The sequence below is a fragment of the Sinocyclocheilus anshuiensis genome, unplaced genomic scaffold (genome assembly GCF_001515605.1).
Source record: "Sinocyclocheilus anshuiensis isolate Anshui unplaced genomic scaffold, SAMN03320099.WGS_v1.1 scaffold666, whole genome shotgun sequence".
In the NCBI taxonomy this organism is placed as follows: Eukaryota; Metazoa; Chordata; class Actinopteri; order Cypriniformes; family Cyprinidae; genus Sinocyclocheilus; species Sinocyclocheilus anshuiensis.
This window is the reverse complement of record NW_015547661.1, coordinates 292285-316315: the sequence shown is the minus strand read 5'-3', so window position 1 is coordinate 316315 and position 24031 is coordinate 292285. Positions and strand designations below refer to the sequence as shown.

At 36.5% G+C, this 24031-nt stretch overlaps 1 protein-coding gene across 1 annotated transcript; it reads left to right on the top strand.

Annotated features, from left to right (window-relative positions):
- Nucleotides 1-21835, top strand: LOC107702256 (kinesin light chain 1-like). The gene is given in 14 exon segments (XM_016504515.1): nt 1-140; nt 6996-7247; nt 7349-7478; nt 8218-8393; nt 9561-9781; nt 11388-11475; nt 11816-11917; nt 12046-12219; nt 13131-13230; nt 16843-16892; nt 17607-17674; nt 17898-18006; nt 18098-18217; nt 20735-21835. Coding segments are annotated over 13 exon segments (1593 nt in total). The 5' UTR covers nt 1-140; nt 6996-6998; the 3' UTR covers nt 20741-21835.
- The last annotated feature ends 2196 nt before the right edge of the window (nt 21836-24031 follow it).

Genomic DNA, 24031 nt, shown 5'->3' with positions numbered 1-24031 from the left:
CGCAGACACCGGTCCGGTACTCGGTGCTGCTGACCTCTCCTAGTCCGCTTCTGGATATGGGATGTGTTTTCTCTTAGTTTGGCCTTGATTTAGTACGGTGTCGGACATTAGTGCAGCGGACGCAGCGGTGATCGTAACAGGTATGTTATGATATGTTAATGAGCACCAGAGAGGGTCTGTAATAATACACACAGTTAATACTCTGAGGTAATCATTGCATTTATACTGTAATGTTCAGCTTACATTTAAATGGGTGTGTTATGAAGGGAAAAAAGGGCTCTGGGGCTTTGTTTAACCGCGGTTTTCTGTGGTAGTGAGCTGGTAATATCGAGTGTATTGTGTGATGAGGGTTATGCGTTCTGTCATAAACTCAGATGATTGTACAGTGAGTGACCTATGGACTGTGTCTCACATGCATCAGCAGTTATGCATCAGGACAACACCCCATCCTCGCACTCATCCCATACAGTATCACAGCAGATCTAAAGCCTGCTCTGACTAACAACACCTACACTTCCATACTCATAAACACTCAGTACAGTGCAGCAGAGGTAATGTTTACTGTCTCTGACTACACCCTGCTCACCTCATGCTTGAGATCATCATTTCTGCTGCTTGCAGTGTTCAGACATGATGTCCCTAAACTGTGCTTTGTGTGGTAGCATCTATATTCATTAGTTTTATTCAAAGTTTTCAAAAATATAAGGATTATGACCTGACTCAGGACTGGTTACACCAGCGATACCGTTATTATTACAGGAAATAATAAAAAAAAAATACAGGTAATTACAAAATGACACATTCTAAACGAGATGCACAGAATACATTATGTAAACGTAAAATAATGTAAACACTCCTAAATATAAATACAAATCATTTTACAAATAATAAATAAAACAAAATTTGAGTAAAGAGTAAACACTATACAACGATTTACACAATTCTTTATGCATTATACCGTGATATACTGTAATGAACAGCACTGCAATATAAAACACTTATTTCTGAATTCAAATTCAGCTTGAAATTGTTCTTGGAAGATATCAATTCAAAAATGGATTGATATCAATGAAGAAAAAGCCTTGTTGCAAAAATACACACACACACACACACACACAGAGAGTATATAATTCTATGGATTTAAGATTAGGATTTAACATAAACCTATATTTTGAGTTAATCTCAGACTGTCTTGTATCTCACATCCCCGCCGGCTCGTTTCTACATCAGGAGGAAGAGGTTTAGAGCGTTTGTCTGTAGACACGGCCACTCCTCACTTCAGCAAACAGTTCATGTCAATAATGCAGTCTAGATAAGAGCCACTTACACGACACGCTCGCTCACTGCCACTCACAAGTCAGCGCTGAATTCTGCACAGAATGCGAAGGCATTAATGATCAGATGTGCTGTAGTGTCTGAGGATGCTCAGTTTTAATTATTCTGAAGTAGGGTTGTAACGGTATGATATTTCCACGGTATGATAATCGTCTCCGAAAATATCACGGTATATACTAAACAATCATTCTTATCAGTATCAATGACTCTTAAAAGAACAAGAACAAGTTGTTTGAGTGAACAAATGCTTTATTACAACAAACTTGAAACAATTTTAATGAAAGTATTGAAGTCTCCCTTCTTTTTATCAATTCAAAAATGGATTGATATCAATGAAGAAAAAGCCTTGTTGCAAAAATTCTAAAAAAAAAAAAAAGTTATTTTGGCATAATAATTATTATTTATTTGAACAAAACCGCTTATTAATATTTGAAAAATGTTTGTCTGCCTGTTTACAGTAATGTGCTGCAACAAACATGCAGAAGCATACGGAGAAAACAAAACACACCCACAAATTACAAAATGACACATTATAAACAAGATACACCATATAATAGTAAATTCAACACAATTTGAAAGAGTAAACACTAAACAACAATTTATGTAGCCTAATTCTTTATGTGTTAGGGACATATTATAAACAAGATCAGCAAACAGTTCATGTCAATAATGCAGTCTAGATAAGAGCCACTTACACGACACGCTCGCTCACTGCCACTCACAAGTCAGCGCTGAATTCTGCACAGAATGCGAAGGCATTAATGATCAGATGTGCTGTAGTGTCTGAGGATGCTCAGTTTTAATTATTCTGAAGTAGGGTTGTAACGGTATGATATTTCCACGGTATGATAATCGTCTCCGAAAATATCACGGTATATACTAAACAATCATTCTTATCAGTATCAATGACTCTTAAAAGAACAAGAACAAGTTGTTTGAGTGAACAAATGCTTTATTACAACAAACTTGAAACAATTTTAATGAAAGTATTGAAGTCTCCCTTCTTTTTAAACAATAAAAAAATAAAGCTATACACCTTATGTATATCTATATCACACTTTAACATTTGAATGAATGTTTTAAAATGTTATCAAATGAAAATGTAACAACTTTTATTTTTGGCAAGGTTCTGGCACAACAGAGGTATACTACGTTAAAACATGGACAAACATGATATTCCTTAAAAATAATGTTTAAATAAATGCATTATTATACAGAAAATTATTATTGTTGTTATTATAACTTTGAAGTACATTGCACAATGCCAATATATTCGTCATAATTTCAAGTTAAACCCAACTTTTATTTTGACGGCTTGTAGCGGACCTTTGAGTTTCAGAGTGTATTTGAAAATGTTTTTTTTTTTTCAGATTCCCTCTGCATCACGGAAATCATACGGCCTTAACTTATAACTTTTTATAAATGCGAGTATGCGACACACATCTGCACGGAGGCATGGTGTCCGCGAATATGATCAAACATGTTGTATGTATTGCCTGCTTTTGCAGCCTCTTTGCGTCCACATTTTTTGCAAATTGGATCCGTCCTCAAGTACAACCCCGCGTTCGTTTTTTTATATCCGAATTATTCCCATACTGCAGATTTTAACTTTTTTTCCGGCGGAGATGGAGATTATATATAATCTCTGTCTCTGTCATTTTCTCCGCTGCACGAGTGAATGCAGAGTGAAGCAAAATAAGTTGCATGTGCGCGGGCGAGATTTTTTAACCGTAGATATGCAAATGTTTACGGTATGATAACCGTACACGTTCAAACCGTGGTAAACCGTCATACCGGTATATCGTTACAACCCTATTCTGAAGTCATTATTAGTGGTGTCTGCAATACTGTACGTAACAGCACAGCAGCGGTTTAATCAGTCAAATCACAAAAGTTGAGTAATATTAGCAAACGTAATTAGCGAACATCACTAATAATAAACAACACTGAACTACAAATAAACAGTATTTATTTAGCAAAAACTACAATCAAAGTGCAGTTCATGCATACATGCATTCATACACTGAAATTAAGTTTCTTGCTAAATGAACTCTAATGTAATCTAAAAATGTCACATTTAATTCAACGTGTTACTTGCCGTTTCTTTGTAATTATTTGTGAAATTTACTAGTCATTTTTGAGTCAGAATGGTTCGAAAGTAAATGCTACACCATTTTTCAGTGTAGAATGTTTTCTAACACTTATTTCTAAATTAAAACTCTTTCTTTTTTTTGGAAGCTATACATGCCCTGATATCATAATGAAGAAAAAGCCTCATTATAAAAATTCTAAGAAAATAAAAAAAGCAGTTTGGTGTATTAATTATTTTCTTCCCAAAAAAATGTTGCACATATGTTCAAGTTGTAGGGAATTTAAGTTTAAACTTTTGCTGAAAATAGTTTCAAACCGTATAAGACCAATATGATACCACTTTGTGTTTTACATTCGATTTTTTCTTTTTAATTTGATAAATTCGTATTTGTCATCGACCCAGATACATTTGAAGCTTTCAGGTAAGGACTTGCCTGTAATATGCATTAGAGGCCATAAATCACATCTAGCTCTAGCCTGTTATTGAATTCAGAATACTGCATATAATAATATAATATAATAATAACTAATAATAAAATATTTTCTCATTACTGTAATGAGAGTAATAATGGAATTTTTCTGCATTATGATAATGAAGACTGTGAAATTAAAATATTGTCACAATGCATCTTCATTTTCTATAATGTAACATGCAATGTTTACAGAAAACAAGGGCCATTTTTTTACCGTTAGTCATAATTAATACTGAACTAATACTGTTAGTTTTAATAGCACAGCCATGCTGGCATCACTGCACATCCACCTTGTGTTTTCCATCTCTCAGATTTCAAGACTGACTCAATATTTGTGTTCTATTTCTGTTTCATTGTTGCCATGGATATTAGAGAGGGATGAGCGGTTCGTTCAGTAGAGTATACATGAACACATTCACTCACTCTGAGCAGATTTTAAAACACTTGCCAACTTTGTAAATGGTTAAAGAGAAAAACTGGCCATCATATACTAAACGACTGAGGATCACACACTCACAGACTTTCAAGTTGTTCCAAACTCGATGACGAACTCACAACAAACAAATGAAAACAACGTGTGTAAAAAAATCGACTGAAAATATTAAACATATTTGATCTCCGATGACTGGATGGATTCATATTCTGAAGCTAAAATATCTGTGGCCATCATACACTACGCAATTTCCTGTGAAATCTTTAAACTCCAACTGCCCAAACTCCACTGACTCACTATGAATTTTAGCAACTATAGCGTTGACTGTAAATTGGGGCAAAAATCTGGACAAAATATGTGTAGTGTTTTCAGCCTTAAATTTTCCAAACTGTTCACCTTAAAGGAATAGCTCACCCCAAAATGAAAATTTGCTAACAATGAACTCACTCTCAGGCCATCCAAGATTAGGATGAGTTTGTTTCTTCTTAGTACCTGATGATTTTTTATGTTGATTCTAAAGTTCATTGCATTAAAGGACTAGTTCACCCAAAAATGTTTTGGAGAAATGTAGCATTGCATCACTTCCTCTGCAGTGAATGGGTGCCGTCAGAATGAGAGTCCAAACAGCTGATAAAAACCACAATAATCCACTTGTGAAGAAAAAACCTGCTTGATTGTAAGAAACAAATCCATCATTAAGATGTTTTAACTTTAAACGGTTGTTTTTGACTCAAATAAAAATCCATAATCCATAATAACCCTCCCTCCAGTGAAAAAGTGAGCCATCTCGCCTGAATCAGAAGAAGAATATTTTGTGATTTAAGTGATGGTTGAAAACTGTTAATGGTGGTTTTGTTTCTTACAAACACACAGCTTTTGTCTTCTCAAGACATTAACTGATGGACTGGAGTGCTGTGGATTATTTGTGGATTATTGTGATGTTTTTATCAGCTGTTTGGACTCTCATTCTGATGGCACCCATTCACTGCAGAGCATCCAGTGCTGAGACACTGATGCAATGCTACATTTCTCCATACCTGAAGATGAGCACATTTTCAGCAAATTTACTTTTTTTGGGGGGGGTGAACTGTTTCTTTAATGTTGTAGTTTACACAAAAGGCCTCAACAGTGGGGATTTTTATTTCTAACAGCTGTGCCTTGTCTTAGCTGTGCCTGTTGATGCATTATAGAACGTTTGTTCGTTGTTGTATTTTAATAAATGGTTATTATATTATAAGACAGAAAGGACTATTATCCATCATGTGATTGGTCAGTGTTGTGGATGCAAGGCTTTATTGATTGAGTGCGTTCACATGACTGGAGGCTGACTGGATGGGTATTACAGCATGAGACTGATGTTGTCAGGCTGAAGTGTAAATGCTTTACAGCCAGCAGATTTTTAAAACTCAAAGCTGTTGTGACAAGTTTGGTCAATTAAGGGATCCAAATAGGGCTGCCACAATCATGAAATTTGGTTGAATTATAGCATTATAATTGTTTCCTTCCTACATTTATTTAAGTTGCTGTTTAAGATTGATACACAAACATGAAAAGATACACAATAGGCTTGAATGTCACTGAAAAGTGCTTGAATACACACACACACACGTGTATATATATATATATATATATATAATTTATAAATGTATCTCTATCTATCTATACACATATTATTTAATCGAAATGTTAGCCGCTTAGTTTATTTGGTCATCTTTATGTTCTACAAATACAAAAGCAACAAATTATTCTTTTCCCTGTTGGATTTTAATTTAATATTGGTATTGTGGCCATCTCCTCTTCATCTGTCAGTGATGCTGGTGCAGGTTCTCCTCCCATTTTATGAGTCTCTGCCTTCTTGCTGTTGGCTTCTGAATAGAAGTCAAATGTTTTTCATTACCCTAATTAAGAAATGTAGCATGTTGGATTAGAGAACTTTTTTTTCACTGTGAAACATAACACGCGCTGGGAGAGCCCACTGACAACGTCGATTGTCCTCTATTTGTCTTTCTTCTCTAGTCACGTTTGATCTCGCGAGTCTCCGTAAGATGTCGTGTCACTGTGAAATCGTTCCTACAATCGACAAGTGTGTGGTCTCGCGGTCTGGTCGAATCGTCTAGTGTGCGCGTTCAGAGGATTATAAGGCTAAAAGTCGGTTAAAACCGTCTTCGTGTCTGTGGTCTCCCATAGTTTTAAAATCAGTTCAGATTTGAAAATTCCGTTCTCATTTGTAGATTGTGTTTTCCTCCTAAAAGTTTTTTCCTGTGTTTCCTGAGCACATAAGAAAAGTATATTTTCTTACTATTTAAGTTTCTACATTAACCACATTACGTAACAAATGCTTGCTCTAAAAACACTAATAATTTAATAGCATTGTTAATGGAGTGTCATCTTTAGCACATCTAAAATTGAATATTCATTTTTCATGATGCTGTAGTGTCTGACTTATGATATCCTTCATGTTTGTATACATTGGAGATTGCCATTTTTATATGTAATGTATGTTTTCCTAGCAATTAATAATTAGTTGCAAGTTCTACTACTGGATTAACATATTTAGAAATACATTGCAATTTAAGTTCACTAATAATGAAGTACAATGAGGTATAATTGAAATAATTCATAGGTCATTCCAAACCCTCAATCCTGCGCCTTTTCCTTCACAGAGCATGTCCACCATGGTTTACCCACATGAGGAGAGACTAGAGAAGCTGACGCAGGAGGAGATAATCTCCAGCACTAAACTGGTGATTCAGGGTCTGGAAGCTCTCAGGAGCGAGCACAACTCCATCCTGCAGAGTCTGGTGGAGACCATCCAGTGCTTAAAGAAAGATGAGGAGGCCAGTTTGGTTCATGAGAAGTCCAGCCTGCTGCGCAAGTCTGTGGAGATGATTGAGCTGGGCCTGGGTGAAGCGCAGGTGAGGGACGACGACAGTCTGTAGAATCTGTAGAAAGTCAGCATCCATTGCTGAACTAGTTAATAATGCAAAAATATTACATCACCTATATCACATATCAGGTGATGATGGCACTGTCCAACCACCTGAACGCAGTGGAGTCAGAGAAGCAGAAGCTGCGTGCTCAGGTGCGACGGCTCTGTCAGGAGAACCAGTGGCTGAGGGACGAGCTGGCCAACACACAATCTATCTATCTATCTATCTATCCATCATCCATCTATCTATCATTTTCTGTTTTTTATTCAGTTTAGTTTGTTTTGTTTTGTCATTTTGTTGTGTTTTTAGTATTTTTGTTTTCTTTTACAATATATCTATATCGTTTTTTTTTATAATTATCATTTCAGTTTAGTTTATCCCTTGAATTGTTTTGATCTTGAGTTAATTTTAATACATTTATAAGTCATTTACTAAATTAGAAAACTGAATTACAGTGTTTCTGGTGCAAGAACCCAGGACTAACATTCTAAGTGGACTTATAAATGAATAAAAGGGAACTTTTCTGGCTTAAATCTCCTCTGCAGCAATAGCCTGGCTTTTCTTGGGAAATGAGCCGTGTCCTTCTTCCTGTAAGTGTAGCCAGCATTGATTTATTGTCAGTTTGAACTGATGACTCTGTTTTGCTGGATGGAGATGTTACAAAGAAGATCTTCGTTGTTACTGCGTGATGAATTAGTAAATTGTATTCCTTGGCAAACAGAAGATCCTCTCCTTTACTTCAGTCCAATGTTTTTCATTCTTCTCTTTCTGCATTGCAAGCATTTGAAGACACTCTATCTGTTAAAATGACAGTTGCCTCCAGCTTGTCATTTATATTTCATTAAAGGCTGTTTCATGCAGTTACTTCCTGAATGAATGGAGCCATTAAAAGCCTTAAAGACAGTCATGCATGGACAGATGCAGCTGACTCTAGAAATGATTTAATATATAAAACTAATAGAAACAGAGCAGCACAGACTGTATATAAACAAGAATCATGCTAAATTGAATATTTAAAAAATAAATTATTCGATTTTGTTTTAGGAAGAGAAAAATAGTGAGACTCCCAGAGATGCCCTGGACGATTTGTTTCCCAATGATGAAGACGACCAGGGTAAGGAAGTACAAAAATGATACAATAATCACCCTAATTCTATAAGAATAGCAAAATCCACATTACAACTTGTAGTGTGGACTTCGCTATTCACTTTCAGAATGATTTTTTTTTCCAGCTGATGAACGATTTTTTATTGGATTCAACATAACTTTCACCTGTTACCTTTTAGTAGGACACTTGGCAGCTCTACATCGATTGCCTTTTTCCTTAACACATATTTTATTTCTAGCATATTAAATTAGGTATAATTCAAAAGCTTCAGTGCACTCAAAAGTCATCCTGTGAAAGCTGTATTCAAATTGGATGCTGCTTTACCATATTTTTCTAAGCTTATCAAAACATATCGGTGGAAAGGTCTGATACTCAAGGTTCCATTTTTGGCAACAATTTTGAAATAAAAGTGAAACGTGACAGATATGTAATAATTTGTGACAGGAGAAAGCATCACCTAAACAAAATCTGCCAGGAACTTCAATTTTTGTGATATCAACTTCAAATTCGGAACTCAACTTGATTAGACATATGGCTTTGATTTTCAGAGTCCAATTTATTTTGTAAAATATATATTTTGTATAAAATGTAAAACAAAGTTTGGTGCAGTGCATTTGCTTTACAACAGACTCACACTTCTTAAACCTTTTTACGCTTTCACTTCAGCATTAACCCGCTGAGTATTTTCTTTAAAAAGCGCCCAAGCTTTGGTCTGTGTACCAAAACATTTAAGAATTACAAACATTTCATTTCAGTGCATTTTCTCATCAGTTAACAGATATTAAAGAGCTCAAGCACCAAAAGCACCAGATGGCATAAAGGCAGTGTCTGCTTATAATAAAAAAGAACGCTATGGTCGTTAATATAGTTATAGTTATAGTTGTTCTTGGTGTGAACAGGCCATAATGCTTGTTAGCATTTAGCACTACTGACACTGTATGGCACATTTGATGTGAATTTGGCCGTCTCATTACTTTTGCATGTCCTTTCAGTCCTTTTGCATTGATGTGTGTGGATGCCATGTTGGTATGTTGGTGTACTACCCAATAGTCAATGCGGCGTTGCATTACCAAAGTGTGGATTTGAGGCTAACCACAAGAATGGCATTTGAGACAGAGCTGGAGAAACCATACAATTCATATTTTGGATATTAATGGTGTTACTCTCTGTCGCCCCCTTCAGTCTCACACCGGCACAACAGCGCCGGGCTTGCTGCCGCTCAGCAGGGTGGGTATGAGATCCCAGTGCGCCTCAGGACCCTCCATAACCTGGTGATCCAGTACGCCGCTCAGGGCCGCTACGAGGTGGCCGTGCCTCTCTGCAAACAGGCTCTGGAGGACCTGGAGAAAACCTCTGGACACGACCATCCCGATGTAGCCACCATGCTCAACATCCTGGCTCTGGTCTACAGGTGCGTGTGCTTGCTCGTGTGTAGATGCATGTCATTAATTACTCCACTCCCATGTCATTACAAACCTGTATGTTTATAGTTACATCAAACACAAAAAAAGACATTTTGAAAAATAACAGTAAACAGGCACTGTAGCTTTCTAGCATCATAAAGGACACAAAAGCATCATTAAAATGGTCAACATGGCTATCTTTAAAAGTAGGGCAGATGTCCGTATTTTCATTGAACACATAATGACTTATTACTTCAGAAAGCATGTCATTTAGTGCACAAGTCATTTGGACTACTGTGTCACTTTTATAGTGTATTAGCTTCATCTTTGAAGCTCCAGTTTCCATTATTTGTAAATGCATTCACAAAACAACCGGTGCATTTTTCAAAATTTCTTCTTTTGTGTTCCACTGAAGAAATAAAGTGATTTTTAAAAAACGTAAAGTTCCGGTGCTTGATTCTGATTGGTTGAGCCACGTTCGAAGCTGTTGTAAATTACTCTACAAACACACACCTTTGTTTACTTCTGTGTGTTGCTCTGCAACCACTTTGTTGGAACCACAACTGTTTCTGAGGAACTACATTGTTTGGTGGAAGAATACTGTTTTTATTAATATCATTACACTTTATTTGCTCTGTTTTATTTTGTGAAACCTTACTACGTATATGGAATAACCGTTTTATAAAAGCAATAATCCCCGTGAAGCCGTGGTTTACAGTGAATTTATAACAGCTAAGGGGGTTTTAGGCACTCTGCTTCACGTCTAACAACACCCCTTAGCTGTTATAAATTCACTGTAAACCACGGCTTCACGGGGATTATTGCTTTAGTTGGATTTAGAGTGATGTGATTGTGAGTAAATGAGGACAGAACTTACTTTCTTTAATCAGCAAGACTTCCTTCAACCAGCTTCACCAGAAAAGATTGAATAAAGTACAAAGTAAATCCGCAGATTCTGTCTGGGCCTGTTTATGTTGGGATGTACTTAATCATTCTTTACATTTCATCAAATTATGTCATATTTTATATATATATATATTTTCAATTCCTCATTGTTTTCAGCATCCTCTGTCAGAACTGGCAATTCTGTTTGCAAATTTGCCTAATTTGTCATGTTGTCATGGAAAACTAATTCTCCTTTATTGAATTTAGAATAATATTTAAGTGAAAGATATGGAAGCCCGTTTCCGCCACTGTATAAAAAATTAAATAAGGTATTTGCGACTTTTTATCACATGTGATACATGACACAATCTCGCGATTGTGTGTTATAAAGTTCAGTTCGGAGGAAAAAAGTTTATATATCACAATTCTGACTTTTTTTCTCGCAATTCAGATTTTTTTTCTCGCAATTGTAAGATATAAACTCGCAATTGCCAGTTATAAAGTCCTGAGGAAAGTTATAATTTCTGAGGAAAAAAAGAGACTATTTTTTTACAATTGTGAGTTTATATCATGCAATTCTAAGAAAAAAGTCAGAATTGCGAATTTATATCTCGCACTTTATTTTTTATTCAGTGGCGGAAATTGGCTTCCATAGAAAGAAGATTGCCCACTAGACCTACTGAAATAAGCATCTCGAAATGAGAATTTATTGCATTTCTTTTTACTCAGGGACCAGAATAAATACAAGGAAGCTGCTCATCTCCTTAATGATGCCCTGTCAATCAGAGAAAAGACCCTGGGCAATGACCACCCAGCTGTAAGTACTACAAAACACATATTACACTAAAAACAGGGTGCATATACAGTTGTGCTTGGGTTACTATCCACTAGATTTGCTACTAAATGTCTTCCAAGATTCAGTGCCTTGAATGTCTTGCAAACTTCAAATCAAGAAACTAGTTCTATATAGACCTATAGGAACGATGGCACTTTTCACATCATTGAGTAAAGCCAGGCAATCAGATTGGAGCCTGTGATTTTTGAGAAAGCTTTTGTTATATTTATGGCAAATGGTCCATGAACAGTACAAAGGCATTCTGTCTGGATCCACACTGCACCCTGTAATAATCAGTGTCCATATTCCATGACTAATCCAGGTGGCGGCCACCCTCAACAACCTGGCGGTCCTGTACGGAAAGAGAGGAAAATACAAGGAAGCAGAACCACTGTGCAAGAGAGCCTTGGAGATCAGAGAGAAGGTACTCTCACTAAAACCTGGCCTGCTTGTGTCGTGTCAACTGATTACAATGATATCTGAATAATCATGTCTTCTGTGACTAGTCAGCCGTATTGTAATGATTCCTCTCTCTTCTCTTTCGTTGCTCAGGTGTTGGGGCGGGAGCACCCAAACGTGGCCAAGCAGCTGAATAATCTGGCTCTGCTCTGTCAGAATCAGGGGAAGTATGAGGAGGTGGAGTATTATTACTGCAGGGCTCTAGATATCTACGAGAAAACACTGGGACCCGACGACCCCAATGTCGCCAAGACCAAAAACAACCTGGTGAATATAATCGGCACTCATGTTTGCACAACAAACCAGGCTCATGCATTGTTAAGAGATCTATGTTAAAACATATGTGACCCTGGAGCACAAAAGCAGTCTTAAGTCGCTGGGGTGTATTTGTAGCAATAACCAACAATACATTGTATGGGTCAAAATTATCAATTTTTCTTTTATGCCAAAAATCATTAGGATATTAAGTAAAGATCATGTTCCATGAAGATATTTTGTACATTTACTACCGTAAATATATCAAAACTTAATTTTTGATTAGTAATATGCATTGCTAAGGACTTCATTTGGACAACTTTAAAGACGATTTTCTCAATATTTCGATTTTTTTGCACCCTCAGATTCCAGATTTTCAAATAGTTGCATCTCAGCCAAATATTGTCCGATCCTAACAAACCACACATCAATGGAGAGCTTATTTATATCAAAGAATTGACTCTTATGACTGGTTTTGTGGTCCAGGGTCACATATCGTACTTCATATAACCTGTAATAGAAATAATTGTACACATTCCTTTTTTTAAGGGTATGTCATAATTGTAAAATTGCTTCTTTAATATTTTCCCTGCAGGCTTCATGCTATCTGAAACAGGGCAAGTACAAGGAAGCTGAGATCCTCTACAAAGAAAAGGTGATTTTCTCAATATTTAGATTTTTTTGCACCCTCAGATTCCAGATTTTCAAATAGTTGCATCTCAGCCAAATATTGTCCGATCCTAACAAACCACACATCAATGGAGAGCTTATTTATATCAAAGAATTGACTCTTATGACTGGTTTTGTGGTCCAGGGTCACATATCGTACTTCATATAACCTGTAATAGAAATAATTGTACACATTCCTTTTTTTAAGGGTATGTCATAATTGTAAAATTGCTTCTTTAATATTTTCCCTGCAGGCTTCATGCTATCTGAAACAGGGCAAGTACAAGGAAGCTGAGATCCTCTACAAAGAGATCCTGACGCGCGCCCACGAGAAAGAGTTTGGATCTGTAGATGGTACGATCAATGCCTGAGTATGGCTCTTCATTATTCATTAGCTGACAGACTGCATGCTTCCTTCTTACCACACACACACACACACACACACACACACACACACACACACACACAACCACATGTTGGGAACATAAACAAGAGCTTTCCTTCTACAGTACATGGCAAACTAAATTATTATTGCTTGTAGAGTGGTTAAAATGTACTGTAAGTCACTCTGTCTGTGTAGCCAGTTGTTTACTATTATTAAGCAGATTTAACTACTAATATATGATACATAAGCATACACAAAGTGTTGGATAATTTAATATGAAATATATTCTGAATCTTCCTACTACAGAACGATTTACTAAATGCAATTATCTAATGAAAAAAGTCATCCCGTTTAAAAGAGGAAAGATATGCATGCTAATTTGCATACTTCTACTATCCACTTCGCTGATGATGGGAAAGCAGTAAGCATTAGCATTTAACTAAGTTCACTACTTTATTGCATATTGTTAGGTTTTCATGCATTCAGCCTCACATTTCTACAACTAAATAAGTTGAAATAAACAAATCACACACTTCTCTCTGGTTGTACGTAATTATCACTGAAAAAGCACACTTGCGCCGCGTCTGATATTGAATACCTCCCTACTATATATACTGGAAAAATTATTTTTAGTTTATTAGAGCATGTTTTACAAGAAAATACCATATCAGATTTTGTACTTCAAAATTTCGTTTAATTCACAATTACTTGCTGTTTCTTTGTAATTAATTGTGACTTTTACTAGCAATTTCTAAGTAAAAAATTTTCCTATACCAAATTATTTTCAGTGTAGTAGATGAAATGTCCAAATTTGCAGTATTCATAAAACAGTACCTGCATGACTTACTAGTTCTGGTGATATTCTGAAGTGTCCATCCGATGTCTGTAGTATGTAGTATGTCTGGATTACAATCATACTACATCCATTCATGCTATATAGAATATACTTTTTTAGCGGTCCCAAAGTAAAGGTCACATTTACAGTATTTTACAGAATTTTTGGGGTGAAATACAGTCATTTCAGTTGGAAACTACAAATTTTGTGTATAATTTTGTGTGATTGTGAAAAAGTTCCCTATGCAGATTTTGCTCGTGTTTAGGTTGGTCACCTGAATAAGAGATCTAAGAGATCTATGTTAAAACATATGTGACCCTGGAGCACAAAAGCAGTCTTAAGTCGCTGGGTAGCAATAACATTAAGTAAAGATCATGTTCCATGAAGATATTTTGTACATTTACTACCGTAAATATATCAAAACTTAATTTTTGATTAGTAATATGCATTGCTAAGGACTTCATTTGGACAACTTTAAAGACGATTTTCTCAATATTTCGATTTTTTTGCACCCTCAGATTCCAGATTTTCAAATAGTTGCATCTCAGCCAAATATTGTCCGATCCTAACAAACCACACATCAATGGAGAGCTTATTTATATCAAAGAATTGACTCTTATGACTGGTTTTGTGGTCCAGGGTCACATATCGTACTTCATATAACCTGTAATAGAAATAATTGTACACATTCCTTTTTTTAAGGGTATGTCATAATTGTAAAATTGCTTCTTTAATATTTTCCCTGCAGGCTTCATGCTATCTGAAACAGGGCAAGTACAAGGAAGCTGAGATCCTCTACAAAGAGATCCTGACGCGCGCCCACGAGAAAGAGTTTGGATCTGTAGATGGTACGATCATTGCTTGAGTATGGCTCTTCATTATTCATTAGCTGACAGCCTGCATGCTTTCTCACAAACGGGATTTTTTTTTCTTTCTTTGGCAATGCTATGAAACTGAACTGTTGTCATTGCGGAATGATGCGTGTTGATGACCTCTCGCCAGCCATGACCTGGTGATGACTTTTCTGCACACCTGACCTCTGGTTTACTACCATTCACTGTGAGCCGTGGATTTCACAGAAATCCAGGAGCAAACACAACAGATAAAACATCTTTTTAATACCATCAAATATAGGGTTTGGGACTAAATCTTACATGTTCTTGCCATATATGTATATATGTTTTTCTGTGAAGATGAATTGACTTTCAAATATGGACGCTATATTAGTGAACTGCTTGCCTGTGCCAGGCAAAATATTCAATGTGAATGTCTCCAATATAAATGCGAAAGCAAAAGTGCAAAGCACTGTACGAACAACTGAACAGATGGTTTTTATCTGTGATTACTTGGAAGCTGTACAACTTTCAGGTGACGTTCTGCATTACGTCATTTGTGACTTTCTTTTATTTTCACAATCTCATCCTTTTTTTGTCATTTTATTTTGTGTTCTTTAATATGAGAAAATTGATTATCCCTTCAGAATAGGCCAATTTGTGTGTTGTTTATATGATTTTGTTAATCATTTTAATGTCGATTTCACACTTGATTTCAATAAATCAACTTGATTGATTTCTTCGTTTTTCTATATTTTCTGTTTCATACGTTCACGCCAAATTTATTTTGTGCTCTTGACATTTTTAATACATGTTCTCCTGGTGGACTGTTGGTAAATGACAGAACTTCAAGAATGTAGTTACTTCAGTTATTGTTAGATCCCATACGTATGGAAGCCCGTTTCCGACACTTAAAAAAATGGGTACTTTGCGACTTTTTATCTTACAATTCTGACTTTTTTCTCAGAACTGCATGATATAAACTCACAATTACAAGTTATAAAGTCAGAATTGTGAGATATATATACACGTAGTTATCGCAAAACTTGCAATTCTAACTTTTTTCTCGCAATTCAGATTTTTTTTTTTCTTACAATTGTGAGTTTATATCTCACGATTCTGACATTTTTCGTGCAGTTATGTCTCATTTTCTCAGAATTGTGAGATAAAAAGTCGCAATTTTGAGTAACGAAACCCAATTCTAATGAAAACAGACTGGCCATTTTCTTACAATTTTGAGTTTATATCTTGCAATTCTGACGTCATAACTTGCAATTGCGAATTTATGTCTTGCATTTTTTAGAAAAAAGTCTGAAATGTGAGTTTTTGTCACAGAATTGCGAAAAAAAAACAGAAGTGTGAGATAAAAAGTTGCAATTGTTAGTAATAAAGTTCAATTTCAACGAAAAAAAGGACTGACTATTTTCTTACAATTTTGAGTTTATATCTTGCAATTCTGACGTCATAACTTGCAATTGCGAATTTATGTCTTGCATTTTTTTTAGAAAAAAAGAATTTCAAGTTTGTATCACACAATTGGGAAAAAAAGTCTGAATTGTAAGATAAAAAGTAGCAATTACCTTTTTTTAGTTTTATTCAGTTATGGAAACAAGCTTCCATACATAGTGATTTTAACAAGTATAAAACTTAACTATGAAACTCCAATAACCTTTGTAACCTAAATCTGAAATTGTAGGAGGAACCCAGTCATATCTAGAAACTAGAATATCATCGAAAAAAGGCATTCAGAATGCCTTAGAAACAGCTTAGCAATTCCCTGGCTAGATTTATAAAAAATAAAATAAAAATAATTATGATTTTACAGTAGTAACTACGGTATTTGGCCGTTTTTACCATGTTGTGTTTTTGTAATGGCTGACTACAGTAGCAGAACTGTTTCTCTGTGTCTGCAGCTGAAAATAAACCCATCTGGATGCATGCTGAGGAAAGACAAGAGAGCAAAGTAGGTTTCGGCCAGCACATGCATGTTTGTGTGTGTGTGTGTGTGTGTGTGTGAGTGAGTGAGTGCGTGCGTGCGTGTGAAATGCTAAGATGCTCATATGGGAAGCTGATAGAGTGGGTACAGAAAGTCACCACCCGCTTTCAATATATTCACCTTTTGTTGCACAGAGCCTGAATTGAAAACACAATTCTAGCTTTTTACAAACAGAGGAAACGAATCCAAACAACTCTGAATAAGGACTGCACTGCAGTCACTCCACAGATTCTCAATGGGATTTAGGTTGAGCCCTGAGTAGGCCACAAGAGAACGGTCACTTTCTTGTCCTTTATGGCTGTTTTGCTGCTCAGATTAGGGTTACTGTCATATTGAAACAGCTGAAACTCCTGGCAGGTTCTCCTCAGTCTGCCAGTATTTTGAATTTTTCAGTCCTGGCTGAAAAGAAATGCCTCAACAACATATTTCTGCCTCTGTATCTTGTTCTTTGGCTGGGTTTCATCAGACACATTGACAATAGACTTCGTAAAGGACTAATTAATTCCCCGTGCCTTTCCACAACCTGTACTGTAAATGTTTTGAAGGGAGGTTGTGGCTGTCTGTACCCAGTCTATATGTATTTACAGCAAACACAGTATCCCTGTCTGGATGATTGACAGCTGAGAAGATTTTGAGACTTCACTGTCTGTCTCTGTGTGTTTTCCTCCTCCTTTCTCTCAGGGAAAGCTGGCAGATGGGAATCATTATGGGGAATACGGTGGCTGGTACAAAGCCTGCAAGGTGAACAGGTGAGAAAAAGCAGCTACAATTACCCAAACGTACCTGCCCCACAGCTAAAACTGCTGTCTGCAGTTAATTCAGCTGAAACTTCAGCTTAAAGGAATGTCACTTGAAAAAAAAGATGAAATAGTTTCTTTTTTGCAATTGCTGCTACTTTCTTCAGAAATGCAAACCTAGTCTGAATATTAAACGTGTTGGGAATTATATGAGACTGTGTTTTTTCATACACAGCCCCACGGTAAACACCACGCTGAGGAACCTGGGTGCTCTGTACCGTAAGCAGGGGAAAATAGAGGCGGCTGAGACCCTAGAGGAGTGTGCCATGAGGTCCCGCAGACAGGTGCAACATCTGTGAGAATCATAGCGGCGTATGCTGGGACACATGATGTCTTTGTAACGTGTGTGTGTGTGTGTGTGTGTGTGTGTGTCAGGGAGCGGCAGTGGATCCTCAGAGAGATGGAGAGAGGCGGAGGAGCACTGCATCCATCTCCAGCGTGAAGTACGACTGCAGCAATGACGCCGGAGAAGAGGGCAGTGTGGAGTGGAATGGGGTGAGTTAGTAATATCTTTGTCATGTTAAACTGCTTTAAGTGTATGAAGCTCCTAAGGGGACATGGTGATGAAAAAAATATGAGATGGGAAGAAAAATTATACTCTCGCAAACGTATTGCATTTCTCCGAGAAACGTTGTATTCTTTGTATTGCAAGATGCAAGATTACTGCGTTCCCCTGAGAAACTTTTGCATGTCTCGTAAAAATTTGCAAGCTCTCACAAATACTATTGAGTTCCCCCAAGAAACTTTGCATTTTTCACAAAACGTGTGTTCTCTCACGAACCGTTCTCTTGCAAAAGTATTGGGTTCCCCCAAGAAATATTGCATTCTCTCGCAAAACATTTGCGTTTTTTGCACAAGTATTGCGTTCCTGCGAGAATCATTGCATTCTTTTGCAAAAGTGTTGCACTCCCAAAAGTTGGGTACCCGCATTAAACATTGCATTCTCTCGCAAAACATTTGTGTTCTTTCTCATGAAAAGTATTGCGTTCCCACGAGAAACTTTGCAATCTCTCGCAAAACATTTGTGTTCTTTCTAATGAAAAGTATTGCGTTCCCACGAGAAACTTTGCAATCTCTCGCAAAACATTTGTGTTCTTTTGCAAAAGTGTTGCGCTCTCCAAGAAACTTTGTGATCTCTCAAAAAACATTCGCTCTCTTTTGCAAAAGTTGCGTATACCCGTATCAAACATTGCATTCTCTCGCAAAAGTATTGCGTTCCCACAAGAAACTTTGAATTCTCCCACAAAACATTTGTGTTCTTCTGCAAAATGACATGAACTTTTCTTGAGGGAATACAAAAATTTTGTGAGCTAATGCATGCATTTCTTGGGTGAACGCAAACATTATGCAAGAGAACGCAAAAGCATTGAAATATAATTTTACCGTCCACCTCATTTTTTTTTACCATCACCCTGTCCCTTTAGTGTCTCCGTAGTAAGTGGTTTTTTGGAATAACACTCATAAAATTTCCCTGCTATCTGACAGATATCACTTATTCGCCAATCAGAAATAGTCTGTATACCTGTCCATTTTGGGTTGGCTAACATATCTTTGTTTTGAAGAGTGGCATATGGCAAAAGTTAGCAAAGTAGTGTAAGTTAGTGAAATGGCCAAACTGCTAACAGCATTACACCATACTTGCATTAAACATACATTATCAATTTGCATGAAATCAAAATCTACCATATTTTCTTTCTTAATTCATGTTCCTTGTCCTGTTGTAAAATATTCAAAGGTACGGAGTCCCAAGTCAAGAATTTAAGAGGTTAAGAATTCAATTGTTGCCACATTGTGCTAATTCGTTCCCTGGCTTTAGGGGGGCCATATTTGGTCACAATATCTTGTTTTTGTCATATGCGGAGCTCCATACATCAGTGCATGTTTTTCTCATATGTGACCCTGGAGCACAAAAGCAGTCTTAAGTCGCTGGGGTATATTTGTAGCAATAACCAACAATACATTGTATGGGTCAAAATTATAGATTTTTCTTTTATGCCAAAAATCATTAGGATATTAAGTAAAGATCATGTTCCATGAAGATATTTTGTAAATTCCCTACTGTAAATATATCAAAACTTAATTTTTGATTAGTAATATGCATTGCTAAGAACTTCATTTGGACAACTTTAAAGACGATTTTCTCAATATTTAGATTTTTTTGCACCCTCAGATTCCAGATTTTCAAATAGTTGTATCTCAGCCAAATATTGTCCTATCCTAACAAACCATACATCAATGGAAAGCTTATTTATGCAGCTTTCAGATTTCCAAAGACTGACCCTTATGACTGGTTTTGTGGTCCAGGGTCACATATGTATGTTCTGTATATATTATTTGATTAAATATTAGATAGTATTTCTATGATTAAATATTCATCATTTGAAACAATCTTAATTAAACACACAGAGTAAAGCTTGAATTGCAAAACAAAATGATTAACACTTAGACTCCAGGGATACAATAATAATGCTGTGTTATCCGGCTGTTGGATTGACATCACTTTAAAAAATGAGACCGAGACAGCCTCTTCAGTGTGCCAAAGTGGCCGTCGTCCCCTGCTGATGGCATATCCTGTGTACTGCACAGCTATTGTAGACCATATAATTAAACATCTGTGATTATAAAGCAGAAGCTCCAAATCAAGAGTGCAATAGAGTCGTATTCCAGAAGTCAAAAGTCCATTCATTTTCTCCATATATATTTTTAACTTATAATGTAGAAATTTGCCTACCGTGAGCTATGATGCTAAACATTTATTTCAGTGAGAAACCAGTTTTTGCAGAAACCAGTGTGACTTGCATTTCATATCTAACGTGTGTTTAATTGGGTAATTCTATTGGTCATCACTAAATCAACCTTAATACATTAATATATACTAACAAAACAAATCCTTACAGTTCAAATCAGGTTGAATCTTGAGATACTAACAGATGTGAGTGTCTTCATGTGCGTTTATGAACAAACTCACTCTCTCTCTTTGTGTCTGTGTCTCTCTCTCTCTCTCTGCATTAGGCCTAAGCTCTGCTCAGCTTCCTCTGTCTGCTCTTGCAACAAATCAGATCTGATGTAAATGGTTTGCTCTCTGCCGGGTGGAGTGTGCGTGTGTGTGTGGAGAGAGACGCCCAGCACAGCTTTAACTCTTGCTAAGGCTGATGGGATATCATCTTACATTTCCTGTGTGTTCTTGCTCTCTCTTTCCCTGATTCTTCTTCCAGACACGGACTGATTTCGCTCGTCTGCTCACTCCTCCTTGTTCTCTGCGATGTCTGTTTTTGTGCCTGCATTGTTAACTGTGCTACACTGATTTATAACCTGTAATATACAACCTCAGTGACACTCTGATTTATGAACAGGCCAAATTAAAATAAATGAGAAATTAGATTGTGCCTATTGCACTGGCCAACTCTCAGATAAATGAATGTTTAATCTAACAAAAGGGAAAGTGTATATGGAAATACAGTGGAGTCCAACATTCCGAGTCTGCTGATAATTTCGCATTCTTTACCAAATTAATACATTTCTTTTATTTCCCAGTTATTTCATTGCCATTACAATTGAAAGGTTAAATTCGAAAGTTAACATAATTTTCCTGAACAAAGAAAGTTGTACAGTTTTGAAACAACATGAGGGCGAGTAAATGAGATACCACTTTAAAAAGTCACAAATTCACACTAGTGCAGAATTTTAAAGACTTCTTGTTCATTTTCTTAGTTTTACATTTATATCTTCGTCTTCAGATTTTATGGTCTCAAACTTTTGGACCTTGTTACATAACTCATGTTATAGCACAGTTACCGTTTAGTTCATTAGTGTTTTGTTGGATATGTGTCAAGTCGGCTAAACTCATTCTTCATTGGCTTTTGTGTTGCCAAAGACATGTGACTTTAAGAAAGGCCAAAAGTTCAGACAAATTCTGCTCAATATGCCAACAGCAGAGGCGGTGAGTTTCTTCAGAAACTGAAGCTATTTTTGCAATTCCGTGTGGTTTTGCTAATGGCATAGAAACGGCACACTTCATCTTTCAATGTATCACTGTATGTGTTCACTATTCAGGATTGGTGAATTAGTGCGGCTGTAGCCAATACTTCACTGTAGTCGATTGACTGCAGATTCATGGGATATATATATATATATATATATATATATATATATATACAGTATATGTACAGTATGTGGCTCTTTCTGCACGCTGATGTATGTCTTCATTAAGCTCATCTAACCCAATAAAGGCTTGGAGTTAGTGGCCTGGCCTCTGTCTGTGTGCTTGAATGTGAATTATGAGTGAATGTTTTATCGGAGGCACACACGGTGACCTAGTTTCTGTCACTGGCAGTGGTCACACAGCTGGTATTTGCCTCAGTTTTCTTCACCATGACAGCACAGAGCATGGATTAAAAGAAAAACCGAAGGGTCATTCCAGGTCTCGAGGGCGTATGTGCTGTTATACCTCTAAAACGTTTGATTTTATCATGATGGTGGCTTTAGAACTTTAGTAAAGACTGTTTGCATAGCTGAATGACTCCAAAACGGCAGTGTGTAGCTCAGATTAGATTTAATGCCAACTCGGTCGTATGGATTGGATTTCCACGTCGACAATAAAGCAGCAATGCTATAGTTACGTACCCTAGTAAACCTTAGTTGCATAACCTGAGTGCATGACGTGGTGTTTCTGCAAATACAAACACTTCCTGCCATCTGCTGGGCTCAGAGATACACTGCAGTGCTCCAGATCCTTTCCAGTATGAGGTATTTAACACGTTTACCACCGTGCATTGGAGACCATTGCTAATATGAGAGCTAATACAGTATATTGGCTAAGCTGATAACTCCTATTAGCCACTCAGTAACCCTGCTGGCCTATAATCATGCCAAAATTGACCGATTAACAGAAGTATGAATTCTCCTTTGTGTCAGGTCCAAGATCTACCAACAGCAAGTGCATACTTTATTAGGCTGACCCATAAGTTAGCATCACCGTGGTACCCTCAATAAAAACGCAATAGTATTTTTCCACTGACTTTTGTATTCAGTGTACTTTTAAATTACAATATTGTTACTCCATAAAAAAGTAACTAATTGCGTTAATTTTTATTAGCGCTGTCAAACGATTAATCACATCCAAAATAAAAGTTTTTGTTTACATATGTGTGTGTGTAGTGTGTATATTTATTATGCATATATAAATACAAACACATGCATGTATATATATTTTGAAAATATTTACATGTATATATTTATATTAATATAACTTATATGTTATATAAATATATTTAATATATAAACATAACATATTTTTCTGAAATATATAAATGCATGTGTGTGTATTTATATATACATAATATATTATGTAAACAAAAACTTTTATTTTGGATGCGATTAATCGCGATTAATCGTTTGACAGCATTCGTTTTTATGTAAGTAATTTATTATGTTTTGGCGACTGTATGGGCCCTCTCACGCCAAAAGTGAAATTAATAAGCCTCCGGCTGAAGGAAGTGCCTCTGTCTCTGCACTTTCTCCCAATTTCTCTCAACACAGGACAGGAGATCTGCCAGCGAATTAATGGGGAAACAAAGTTACTTGCGTTACTTATTTGAAAAAATAAGTAAATAAATATTTTCTTGTAAATTTTAAATTATAAAACGATGGTTCCGGTCCTTGATTCTGATTGGTTGAGCCAAGTTCCAAGCTGTCTTACCCACAACACTGTTTGTATTGTTGCAGATACTCTGTGACCAGCAAAAGTTCATCATAATAATCGCAAATGAACACAACTTTAGACTAAATTCAGTAAAAAGCAATTAATAATAATAAGCAAACTATAATCCCGGTCAAGTGACTTCACTGCGCTTCTGAAATACTCTGTGCGGTCGTCACCGGTTTACACGACCACAATGTACTAAATACGGAAAGGTCTTTCCTTGCGATTTTAAAAACATTTTTGTGTACAAGCGACAATGCTGTCAAAACAATCGGCGCTCACTTAAACCCCTGAAAACGACCAAAGCCTGGAATACACTATGTGATTTTTGCCCCAATTTTCCGCTGGTTTACAGTCTGGGAATCACGTAATGTTAGTGTGAAGGTCACAGACTCTGATGTTTTAGCTTCTGACTCTGATTCCATCCAGTCGGAGGAGATCAAACATGTTTGATATTTTGAACCGATTTTAGAACACATATTGTTTTCATTTGTCACGCGTCTCCTAGCAACAAGGCGCACGTTTCTGCGTGAGTTTGTTGTGATCGGAACGACTAACTTTGGTAGTGTATGATCCTCAGTCGTTTAGTGTATGAAGGCCAGTTTTTT